The sequence below is a fragment of the Tamandua tetradactyla genome, chromosome 6, assembly GCF_023851605.1.
Source record: "Tamandua tetradactyla isolate mTamTet1 chromosome 6, mTamTet1.pri, whole genome shotgun sequence".
In the NCBI taxonomy this organism is placed as follows: Eukaryota; Metazoa; Chordata; class Mammalia; order Pilosa; family Myrmecophagidae; genus Tamandua; species Tamandua tetradactyla.
The window spans coordinates 61407767-61419627 of record NC_135332.1 but is presented as its reverse complement, the minus strand read 5'-3'; the positions used below and the strand labels follow the sequence as shown (position 1 = coordinate 61419627).

The 11861-nt window shown below is 49.4% G+C and overlaps 1 protein-coding gene across 2 annotated transcripts; it reads right to left on the bottom strand.

Annotated features, from left to right (window-relative positions):
- Positions 1-92: 92 nt before the first annotated feature.
- Positions 93-8905, bottom strand: TNFSF12 (TNF superfamily member 12). Of its 2 annotated transcripts, none has more exons than XM_077165846.1 (7): positions 8631-8905; positions 8417-8473; positions 7662-7737; positions 6994-7044; positions 6872-6907; positions 1041-1165; positions 93-847 (listed from the first exon to the last, which is right to left on the bottom strand). In XM_077165846.1, exons 1-7 carry the CDS (start codon positions 8787-8789, stop codon positions 596-598), a joined length of 756 nt encoding a protein of 251 aa, XP_077021961.1. In that variant the 5' UTR covers positions 8790-8905; the 3' UTR covers positions 93-595. The 2 variants fall into 2 exon arrangements, with proteins under 2 accessions (XP_077021961.1, XP_077021962.1); XM_077165847.1 differs by having other exon boundaries at positions 8417-8470.
- Positions 8906-11861: the final 2956 nt, after the last annotated feature.

The window sequence follows — 11861 nt, the reverse complement described above, 5'->3', positions numbered from 1 at the left end:
GCGCCCCTCTCCCCAAAGTCCAGAATCCCCCTTCCCCATGCCACTTGGCTACCCTGAAAATGTCCATTAAGCCCCAATAAAGAGACAGCCCATGACTTCTTTTCTTTAATATCCACTTATCAACATTTTTGTTGCAATAATAATAAAAATAACATCTGTTTTAAAAATCCACAGGGAATTGTTAGGGGAGGAGCTCTGTCTTGCCCTCGTATCCCTCACACTGGGCAACTCCTGGCCCAGGTCCCTAGTCTTGGCTTCCTGCCACCAGGTCCAGCCCCTCTCAGTGCTGGAGGAGGGGTCTTCCGACCCATCCTGGCCTACGAGTACAGTAAACACACTGTCCTGGGGCTACAAGCCAGGGTCAGGGGCAGGAGATAAATGGGGCTTAGAAAGGCCAGAGGTTTGGAAATTAGTGAGGTGGAGAGCCAGGGGCCAGGGGTGGGGAGACTGTAAGAGAAGAATGGGAATATTTATGTGGGAAGGGAACCCAGTGAAAGAGCCCTGGCAGCTTACAGAGAGAGGGGCAGAGGGGACCCTGGTGCTTGTGCTGTGGGGGCCCAGCAGCCTGGCAAAGCCACGGTGAGTCCAGGGCCCCTCAGTGAATTTGGAAGAGTCCAAAGTAGGTAAGGAAGGGGGCAGCCTTGAGATGGGCCCAAGGGAGGGTGCGGATGCGCAGGGAGGACCCCAGCCTCAGGGGCAGCAGCCCGGACACCTGGCAGAGACGGAGCTGGGGCCCGAGGGAGCTGGCAGCGGTGGCCGAGAATTCCTCCAGGCAGCGCAGGGCCAGTGAGTCATCCACCAGCAAGTCCAGCTTCAGGTAGACAGCCTTCCCCTCATCAAAGTGCACCTGGGGGGCAGGCCCAGACGCTGCCTGCCTTTGCCTCTGGTTCAGATTTCCTTAGAGACCCAGCTATCCCATCCCACCCAGACCCCAAGCTCTCTCTCTTCAGTCTTAGCTGGCCCCCTAACCTCTCCCCACCCCACCCCTGAGAAAAGAAAACCTCTCCCCCACTTACCACGTGGAGCCAAGTGGGGCTTACCTGACAATACAGGTAGTAGAGCCCAGGGCGGGTGACAGTGAATTCCCCGCTCTGGCGATCATAACGCAGTGGGTTGGAGCTGTTGATTTTGGCCTCTTCCCAGCCACGCACTGTCCCGTCCACACCTGACCATTGTTGGTGTTGAGAGATAAGGAAAAGTCCCTTTACAGGACCGCCCCACGCTCCGCAGGGATCCACCGACTTTACAAATGTTAGGAGCATAAATGACCCAGAAGATACACAGATCCCAGGTCAACGGGGGAGCCTGGTACATGGTAGAAAAAGTTATGTGAAGAAATCCAACACGTACCTGATTAAACATGCAAAGGAAAGGACCAGAAAATAGAGAGCAAATTGTCCTCAGTAGTCACTTCTGGGGAGACGAGTTGGATCGAAGGAGAAGCGGGGCAGCGGTGGTGGTGAAGACAACACTTTTTTTATACTTTATTTCATCTACGTCTATATTGTTTGCCTCGTTTACATTGAGAATGTACACATACATTAATCGAAGCATACATACATTACCTGAATTATTAAAAATAAAGTCATATCCAGATATCCATCAATTGAGGAACGGATAAACAAAATGTGGAATATTATTGGGCAATAAAAAAAGAATGAAGTTCTGATCTAGCCTACAACATGAATGAACCTTGAAAACACTTTATGCTAAGTGAAAGAAACCAGTCACAAAGGACCACATATTATATGACTCCATTTATATGAAGTGCCCAGACTAGGCAAAGATGTAGAGACAGAAAGTAGATTAGTGATTGCTAAGGATTGGGGTGTGGGAGCTTGAGAGGTGACAGCTAAAGGACATGGTGTTGCTTTCCAAGGTGAAGAGAATGAACTAAAATCGATCGTGTGCTGGCTGAACAAAAATTCAGTGAATATGCTAAAAATCATTTTGCTTATCCATTCATGGCATGTGAATTATATCTCAATAAAGCTGTTTCCAAAACAACAACAACAGGGCGGGCCGCGGTGGCTCAGCGGGCAAGAGTGCTTGCCTGCCGTGCCGGAGGACCCCGGTTCGATTCCCGGCCCCAGCCCATGTAAAAAACAAACAAACAAACAAAATATAATAAAAAAAAACAAGAAAATGTTTAAAAATGTTTCCCTTTCTTCCTCCTTTCCTTCCTTCCATCCTTCCTTCCTTCTCTGTCTTTCCTTCCTTTAAAAAAAAAAAAAAAAAAAAAAAACAACAAAAACCCTCTAGAGCTGGAGTAATTGCAAATTGAAAAATAACAATAATAATAAAATGATAAAGCAGTGTATCTCATGGCTTCCCAGGTTTTCTTTGGTCTGCCCACCTACCTCGCCAATCTCATCTCACACCTGCACTCCAATTCACAAGGCTCCAGCCACTCTGGCCTTCTCTCTGTTCCTTCTCACATGCCACACTCCTTCTCAGACACGCTCCCAGGGTTCCTCTCCTAGCTGGCACCTTCTTTCTTCCCTCCCTCCCTTCCTTATTTTTATTGTGGTAACATATGCCCAACATAAAATCTCCCATGTTTACCACTCTCAAGTATACAACTCAGCGGTGTTAACTACAGTCACACTGTTGTGTTCTCATCACCAGCAGCCACGACCAAAACCCTTCCATCACCACAGACAGAAACTCTGTTCCCATCAAGCCTTAACTCCCCACCCCTCCCCCAGTCTCTGTAACCCATATTCTAATTTCTGATGCTGAATTTGCATATTCTAATTATTTCATATAAGTGAGATCAGAAAATATTTCTTCTTTTGTATATGGCTTATTTCACTCAACATTGCATCTTCAAGATTCAGCCATGTTGTAGTGTGCATCAAAACTTCATTCCTTTTTTGGCTGCATAATATTCCATTGCATTTTATTTATCCATTCATCTAGTTGATAGGCACTTGGGTTGCTTCCGGTACCTTCTATCTGTCAGGTCTCAACTCATCTGAGAGACCTTCCCAGGCACCCAGTTTAAAATAACCAGTCCCATTCCTGCCCCTATTGATCTCTTCACATCACCCTATGTCTTTCAGAGCAGTCGCCAGCAGTGGAAATTATCTAATTTGTTTATGTACGTGTTAGTTTGGGGTGTAACTCCCCTGCGAGAGCAGGGGCAACCTTGTCTGGCTTCCAGTCTCTGGCGTCTGGGGACAGGCCTAGTCTCAGCAGGTACCCAGTCAGTATTGCTGGGAAGACAGAGGGAAGGAGGTGAAAAGGGCTGGCAGCTTTTGCTTGGGTTCATGGGTCTCTCCCCTGGTCCTCACCAGCAAGACTCAAGGAGACTTGGCAGCTGCTTCCTCTGTCCTTATCACTTTCAAGCCACATACTCTGGTTGGACATTATCACTACTGATGATGGGTGTATCATGAGCGAAACTTTGTAGACAGATCTGAGTTTCCAACCCTGAAGTGTCCTGCCCTTCCTTGCCCTGCTAAATGCTGCCATCTGATAGCTGTGGGCACCTCAAACTCATCTTGGTCACACCGCGCTTGTCCCTCACCCCACTTCAAACTTGCTTTACTGTCTGTATTACATTTTTGGCTCTGGTTTCACCCTTCCTCTCCTATAATGCCAACTTTATTCATTGATCATCAGTTCCCAACAATTTTGCCTCCTAAATGACTTTCCCAACTCTGTCCCAAGCCTATTCTCTGACATTTCTCATGGGACTACTCTGCTTCGGGCCTCCTACTTCCAATCTTGTCTCCTCCAGCTTACTCCCTGCACACACAAGGCCACAGTGATGTTTCTAAAAGGCAGATTTGATCCTGCCGCCCCTTGCCCTTATTCTTTTGATGGCTCACCTCTAAATAACTCCCATACTCCTTTTGCGACCTGGCTTCTGTCCTCTTCTCCAGCCTCCTACCCTGTCCTGTCCCTCCAGTACTTTCAGCTTTGGCCACACTGAACTTCTCACAGTCCCCCAGCCTCATCACACTCTTGGAGAATTCAGGGCTTTTGTACAAGTGCTTCCTTTTATCTGTAATGTCCTGAACCCTTTGTCCATCTTATGCTCAGGCTCCAAGGCCCAACGAAGCCCCACTTTCTTGGGGAAAGAGTCCTGAATGCCATTGTAAAGTTTGTCTTCCTCTATACCACCAGGTATCTTCAGCTATTGCATTATTAAACTCGTTGTATTGTAATATAATTGCACATTTGTATGCCTAACTCCTCTCTTACACGGTGACTCCTTGAGGATAGGCCTGAGTCTTATGTGGTCATGCTGGCCCATTCCCTAACACACCGTAGTCTCTCAGTGCATGTGTGTTGAATTAATGAATGAACAAACAAATGAATGGTTGGGTCACTGCTAAAATAAGTGGTGCATGCAGAGGGGAAGAAGACTAGCCTGGAGCATGACAAGTAGCAGGGAGGGGGCATTCCTGGCCATGGGATTAGCGTGAGCAAAGGCTGGTTGAGGCAGAAGAGCCTGGAGTGCCTGTTGCCATGGGAGGGCTACCTGGTGTCCCTGCAGTTTCCTGACATTCCATAGTGCCTGCAGCACTATTTTCTTCCACGTAGCTGGCTTTTGCATGCCCCAGGACAAGGATTGTGTCCCATCTGTCCTCAAACCTCCTGCCCCTGTGATCCCCAGGCCTCCCCCCATCAAATCAACAAGCCCACCTGTTCTCACGTTCTTTTCCGGCCCTCCTGTCACAAAGGACCATGTGCCCCTCTTGGTTCTGGGTCCCCTCCCGTGCCACCTTCCCGGAAGTGGTCTGTGCAGGTCCCCACCCACCCACCCTCCCTGCTTCCCACGCAGACCAGGTTCAGGGCATCTAGTCGGGTTCAAATCCTGGCTGCATGTGGTGACAGTGGCACAACATGGTAAATAAAACTAACGCCACTGCATGCTACTTGAAAGTGGGTACAGCAGGAAATTTTATGTTGCCTAGACGTCACCATAATAAAATGAAACACAACACCATAGACCTGCACAACACAAAGAATGAAACTGAATATACACTATAGACTTGAGTTAAGAATTGTCATTGTAACAGTATGGGTTCATTGTGACAAACGTGCCACACTACTGCAAAATGATAATTATAGGAAAGAATGTGTGTGAGGGGGTATGTGGGATCACTGATCACTGTACTTTCTGCATGGTTCTTCTGTAAACCTACAACCACTCTAAAAAATAAATTAACTTCAAAAAAAGCATACACACACATAAAACCCATAGAATGCTACAAAAACAAAAGTCCTGGCTCTACCACGTACTATCATTATAACCTCCGACTAGTTATGTGACCTTTCTGAGACTTGGTTTTCTCATCTGTAAAATGGAAGCCATCAGAATATCTTCCCTAAGATTAGCTGAGGTAGAACACTTGAGTCCCTGGGGCAGTAGCTGTCTCAAGTGTCTAAAAGAACGAAATATTTCCCTGTCCCACATCCCCCTCCACCTACAAGTCCATTTCTCTGCTCCTGTGACAGAGAAATGTTTGGAAAGCGTTGTCACCGTCTCTAATTCCTTATCTCCCATTCTCTTCTCAACCCAATCCAGGCCGGCTTCCATCCGGAACACACCTCTGAAATCTTTCCTATCAGGGTGAGCAAGGTCACCAGCTAAGTTTTATGCTATCAAACCTCAGATCACTGTTCTCATCTCACATACCTCTTGGCCACTTTCCACCCAGACAGCCACATTTATTTTCCTTCTCCAAACAGTGGCTTCTCTTAGATTCCATGACACGGCCCTGCCCTGGTTTTCTTCTCTGTCTGGCTACTCCTTCTCAGTCTCTTTTGCTGGATTCTCCTCTCTGCTCCCTTCCCTTGGGTGCCCAAGTCCCTATGGCTTCATTCTCATGACCCTTTTTTTCCAGCAACCCTTCTCCCTAGTGTCTCATCCAATCCTATAGCTTTAAATACCTTCTGTATTGTACCCCTGAGCTGCTCTTGTTTGCCCAGCTAGCTGCTTGTGAAATTCACTTGCTTATTATTACTTATCCACTTGTCTATTATTAGGCATCTCACATGTAATTATTAATTTACCCTCCCAACCCATCTTAGTAAATGGCCTCCTTCTTCCCAAAGATAGCCAAGCTGGAAACTAGGAGCCATTTACAATTCTTCCCTTTCTCTGATCTAGCTCTAAGACGCATCTGCTTCTTGCCATATCTGCTGAAACCCTAGATGAGATGCCGTCATGTCCAGTTTCCCAGCCCCTCCCAGTGGAAGGACACATCAGGTGAGGGAACGGTATGTGCAAAGTCCAAAAAAGACTCGCTGGGGAAGTCAGCCCCCCAGGCATGAGAATGTGCAGGAAAAGTGAGGTTGAGACCAGAACATGGAGAGGCTAAAAGGCAAGCAGAGAGTCAGTGGGATAATGAAAGAGAGGTTTAGGGGCAGCACAGGTGGGACAGGAAGAGGGTCCCACCTGTGCTGAAGAGGGAAAGCCTGGCATGTGGAAGGGCTAGAAGCTGGCTTCCAGGGGCTGAGGTGCATGCCGTGGGAGGGACGGAAGAGACAAGGGGAGACCAGAAACACGCTGGGGAAACATGACTAGGCTTTGAAGATTAATGGAATATGGAGGGGAAAGAAGAGAAAGGCAAGGTGCTTCTTGGAGATGATTAAGGGCTGAAGGAGAAAGCTGGGCTGGCTTGGTGGGAGGGTCCTGCCACGGTCCTTCCAGGGTCCCATGTGTGGGTCACAGAGAAGGGCCGGGTTTGGGGGCTGAGAGAACCCAGCCCCAAGGACTTCAGGAACCAGCTTGCCGGATCAGAGAGAGGTGAAGGCAGGCAAGAGGGGCAGAAGTCAAAGGCTGTGAGGGCACTCCTCTCCCAGGAGACCAGTGGCGTCGGGGAAGAACTCAGAGGTGGGGACAGAGTCTCACCTGCCTGCGCTCCGTCCTGTCCCGGCCGCGGGTGGACTGTAGGAACAGGGCAGGGTTGATGAGACCTGCACCTCCCGGCCCCCCTGCCACCCCCTCCCCAGCACTGCTCACCCATCACCCACCTTCATAGTGGGCCGCAATTGCCCTTCGAGCCCGTGTTTTCCGGCCTTTCGCTGTTGAGAATCAAGGAAGGACAGGTGGGCACAACAGACCCTTCTGGGGGCCCAAGAGCCACACCCCCAGCCCCAGCCCCTCCTGTCTGAGGGGTCTGACTTCCTTCCTCACATCCAGACCCCTGGCCCCAGAACCTCAAGCCACAAGTAAAGGCGTATATACTTTCTCGTACAAACTGGGGTGCTTCTGATAGCAAAAGGGGTGCTCACCCTGTCATCCCAGGTATAAATGAGGACTGCCCCATGCAAACCAAGTAAAGAGGCACACGGCCTCCCCCATTCACCTGCCTCCTTGTCTATTAGGGCCCAGACCTCGGAGACCCCACTTCATTCCCCCCACCAGGGTCCAAGGGATCCCCTACTCCCAGCAACCCCCCTCCTATTTGGGGCAGGATCTGAAGTGAGAAGCAGGTCCCTGCGCAGAGGGAGAGTCTTGACTAGCTAGCTGCAAAACTCTGCATCCCCCTTCATGCTCTGTGCCTCGGTTTCCCCATCAGTCAGTGTGCGTAATGGCTTTTGTTCCACCCACTTCCAAGGGGCTGGAAGTGGTGAACAAAATAATGAACACAGAAGCCCACCAAAGACCAGCCCTGAGGCTGGGGGAGAGGGACACTCACCACTTCTGTGTCGCCTGACCAGGCGTTTCAGGAAAGGCGCAGGATCCTGGCTCTCCTCTGTTGGGAAATTCACTTCCTAGGGGGAGTTCAGAGCAGGGCTAAACCAGGGTCTTGCCAGAGACCCTCCAGAGGCATAAACTGACACGGCCGGACGGCGGGTCAGGAAAGCCACCGGCCAGCAGTCTTATGGGGGGTCCGAGCCCCTCATGCAAGTGTGGCTAGGCAGCTAGGGGAAGGCCAGGTCCCCCCCCCCTCCGCGTCCCCCCCCCCTCCGCGTCCCCCATCAGACCCCAAGCCCTCTACCCCTTCCTGAGACTGGCCACACCCTCCCATCTGGCACAAAACCAGCACATCCCCCCCACCTGGCGGGTGCTCTGCACACACTCCCACTCCCAGGCGGCATGCACGCGGGGTACATAGCCTGGACACACACCAGCATCCCCTTCCAGGGCAGGCTGGCCCATCTCACACTCCCACTTCGCCCCCAGCCAGGAACACTGCATGCTCACTTGGTACAAACCCAGCTCAATCCGCTTCCACTCAAGCTGTCACCCTAACATGCACCACGCAGGGCTGGTGCACACACCCCCGCGCACAGCTGGCACACACAGCTGGCACACATCAGTGCACGCAGGGTTGGCAGACGCCCCGTGCACGCACTCGCAGCCGGAACGGCCAGCACACACCCTACAGCTCCCAGCTCACGCACACCTCACCTGCTCAGCCATCCCCAGACAGCACCCACACCCACTCACCAGCGGGGGCGCGTCCTCATCCTCCTCTGCCACAAGCTCCCCCTGGGAAGGCTCCTGCTGGGAAGGAACCAGCGTCACTGTGTCCTGCTCCACCTGACATCTCGCCCTCCACCCGGCCTCCTGTCCCCCCCATCAACCCACCCACCCCCATCAGCTGCTCTGCGGGGGCCTCCCCTCCTAATTACAGAGGAGGGAATGTGCAGCTTGGCCTCACCTGGGCGGACGCCCACCCCCGGCTCCCCAGGCTGACCAGCGCCAGCAGGAGGCCAAGGCAGGCCAGGGCCAGGCCCAGGCCCAGCGCAAGCGGGGCCAGCAGGGCGGTGCCCGGCTCCCCCCGGCGCCCCCTCCGCCTCTGGCTCCGACGGGCGGCCATGGGGGCGGGGGCCTGTGCCTGCCTCACCGCCCCCCCATCCCGGGACCCGAGGGATCGGGGGAGGGGGAGCGGGCGGGCGGATCGGGCTGGGGAGAGGGAGGGGCAAGGGAAACAGCGGGGCGGGCGTGGGGGATGAGGACAGGAAGCCGGACACTGTTTGCATGTGATCGAACTCCGAGCGCGCTCTGCAGAGCTCGGTGCAGGGGAGGGGACTGCGTGCCAAGCAGATTTCAGGGTCTGAAGCGAGACCCCGGGAAGAGGCACGCCACCGCCTGGGCGTGTAAAAGCAGGGCGGATGTTGGTGAGTGCGCAGCTGGCGGAGGAGGGAGGGCGCACATGTGATGGCCGTTGATAAGAGGCAGACGAGTGGGCGAAAGCAGAAACCAACGTGAACTCGAGCCCGGCCCCGCGTGCAGGCTGGTGAGGCGCTGAGACTTCTCCGACTCCTACAGCTCTTGCGGGACCCAAGCAAATCATTGATTGAGGGCTCCTGACCAAAGGAGCCCACGGTTAGGCAGTGCATGGCTTGTATGATTCAGTGTCCCTGTCAGTATGATAGGGGCTAAAGCAGCATCCTCCTTGTCGATTTAGACGGCTTTAATTTTATCAGCTTCACCCAAGGAAAGAACTTTTCCTGGAGGTAACTGGAAAAGAGCAAGAGGAAATCCGTTAAGGTGGGTTATGTTGTCATTTCCTTCAACAAATCAGTTGGTCCTTGATTTAAACTTTAGTGTTCAGTCAAGTAGAAATGGATCAAAGGCCTAAATAGAGGAGCTAAAACTGTAAAATTCTTAGAAGAAAACATAGGAGGAAATCTTCATGACCTTGATTTGGCAATGGATTTTTAGACAGGACTCCAAAGGCTTGAGCAACAAAATAAAAAATAGATTGGACTTCATCAAAATGAGAACTGTTGTGCATTAAAATATATATTGAGGGTGATGCAACCGTGGCTCAGTGGCAGAATTCTCATCTGCCATGCTGGAGACCTGGGTTCGATTCCCGGTGCCTGCCCATGCAAAAGAAAAAAAAAAAAAAAAAAAAAAAAAAAAAAAAAAAAAATATATATATATATATATATATATATATATATATATATATCTTGAAAGTTAAAAAGACAACCTACCAATTGGGAGAACATATTCCCAAATTATTTTTCCAATAAGGGTTTAATATACAGAATCTATAAAGGATCCCTACAACTCAACAATAAAAAGATGAACACAATTTAAAAATGGTCCAATGATCTGAGTAGACATTTCTCCAGAGAAGATATACAACTGGCCAATAAGCACATGAAAGAATGCACAACATCATTAGTTATAGGGAAATGCAAATCAAAATCATAGTGTGATACCACTTCACACCCACAAAGATGGTGGCTATAATTGAAACAAAAATTAAAAGAAAAAAAAAGAGCTAGTGTTGGTGAGGATGTGGAGAAATTGAAGCTCTTGTGCGTTGTTGGAGGGAATGTAGAACAGTAAGGCTGTGGTGGAAAACAGTTTGGTGATACCTTAAAAAGTGAAGCATAGAATTACCGTAGAATGACCAGCAATTCCACTCCTAGGTATACCCAAAAGAATTAAAAACAGGGACTCGGCAGATATTTGTACACCAGTGTTCGTACACCAATTCTCAACAGCCAAAAGGTGGATACAGTCCTACTTCCCATCAATAGATGAATGGATAAACAAAACGGGTTCTATCCATACAATGAAATATTACTCTGCCATTAAAAGGAATGGATTTCTGATACATGCCACATGAATGAACCTTGAAAACGTCATGCTAAGTAACATAAGCCAGACACAGAAGGGCAAATATGATTCTGTTTACATGAAATATTTAGAATAGACAAATTCATGGAGTCAGAAAGTAGACTAGAAGTTACCAGGGGCTGGGGAGAGGAGAAAGAGGAATTACTGCTTCATGTGTAAGAGTTTTTCTTTGGGGTGATGAAACAGTTTTGAAATTAAATGGTGGTGACTGTAATGACTGGTGCTGAATTAGGCACTTAAAAAATGGTTAAAATGGTAAATTTTATCTATATAAAAGCTACCACAATTTAAAAAAAAAGTATAAGCATGAACAATTTAACTAGGATTGTGGAAATAACTTCCAGAAAAACTAACAACAGAAAGGTAAAAGGAGTTGCCAGTAGATGGTGGCGAGGGGCAAGGCACGCTGAGGTGGGGGAAGGGCCGAGGCACTGTTTTTGTGTTGTTTTTCTTTGTAATCCCCTCTGTTCTATTTAATTTGCTATCAGGCAAATGAGACATTTTAATTTGCAAAAAAAAAGCTCGTAAAGGGGGAAGCCTTGCTGTGAAGATGAAAAGTCAGTACCGCCTCTGCCAGTCCTGGGATCACAGCTGCTGATGGAACAAAACAGCGAGTGGACGCTTGATGATGGCAGATCACCCTCGAATCCTTTCAATTTGGCTTGAGAAATTGATTTAATATATTTAACCTTTTTGTTCTTGGTTTGCGGCCAAAATTTAACTTGCTTTTTTTTTTTTTTTTGGACACTGATCAGAAATGGCTCCGGAAAAGTGTAAGAAAAATACCAAAAGGAAATATGCCAGTATGATTTTTTCCTTGCCTTTTTATACACTTGTCTTCTCAAATTTTCTGCCCTAATAATGAAGGAAAATGGGGCTTGTTTGTGTGTTTTGTTTCGTTTAAAGGCCCAATTTGCTTAATATTACTTAAGTGCAAAGAAGGAATTTCATATTGTCTGGCCATCACATCTCCAGCACCCAGCAGTGTCTGGCACTTATAGCGAAAGTTTGTTGAATGGCTAAATATAGGCCGGCCTGCCCTGGGCAGGCAATGGCTAATGAATATTCAGTGGAGGCAGCAGCCTGAGTCGGGAATCCTTACCAGAGCTGGGGGTGACCAACTGTCCCCCTTTGCCTGGGACTAAGGAGGTCCCCAGGACGTGGGGCTTTCTGTACTAAAACCATGACAGCCCCAGGTAAACTGGGATGAGTTGGTACCAGAGCCAGGAAAGGGCTGGGTTTTCTCACCACCCTACCCCATCATACCTTGCAAACCACCATACACTTTTGG

Excerpts from the sequence above, each read along its gene's own strand:
- TNFSF12 (XM_077165846.1), bottom strand. The coding sequence starts at position 8,789 with ATGGCCGCCCGTCGGAGCCAGAGGCGGAGGGGGCGCCGGGGGGAGCCG. Across the intron at positions 7,045-7,661 it reads GGTCAGGCGACACAGAAGTG|CGAAAGGCCGGAAAACACGG; the intron begins GTGAGTGTCCCT and ends GATTCTCAACAG. Across the intron at positions 848-1,040 it reads TCTACTACCTGTATTGTCAG|GTGCACTTTGATGAGGGGAA; the intron begins GTAAGCCCCACT and ends CCTGCCCCCCAG.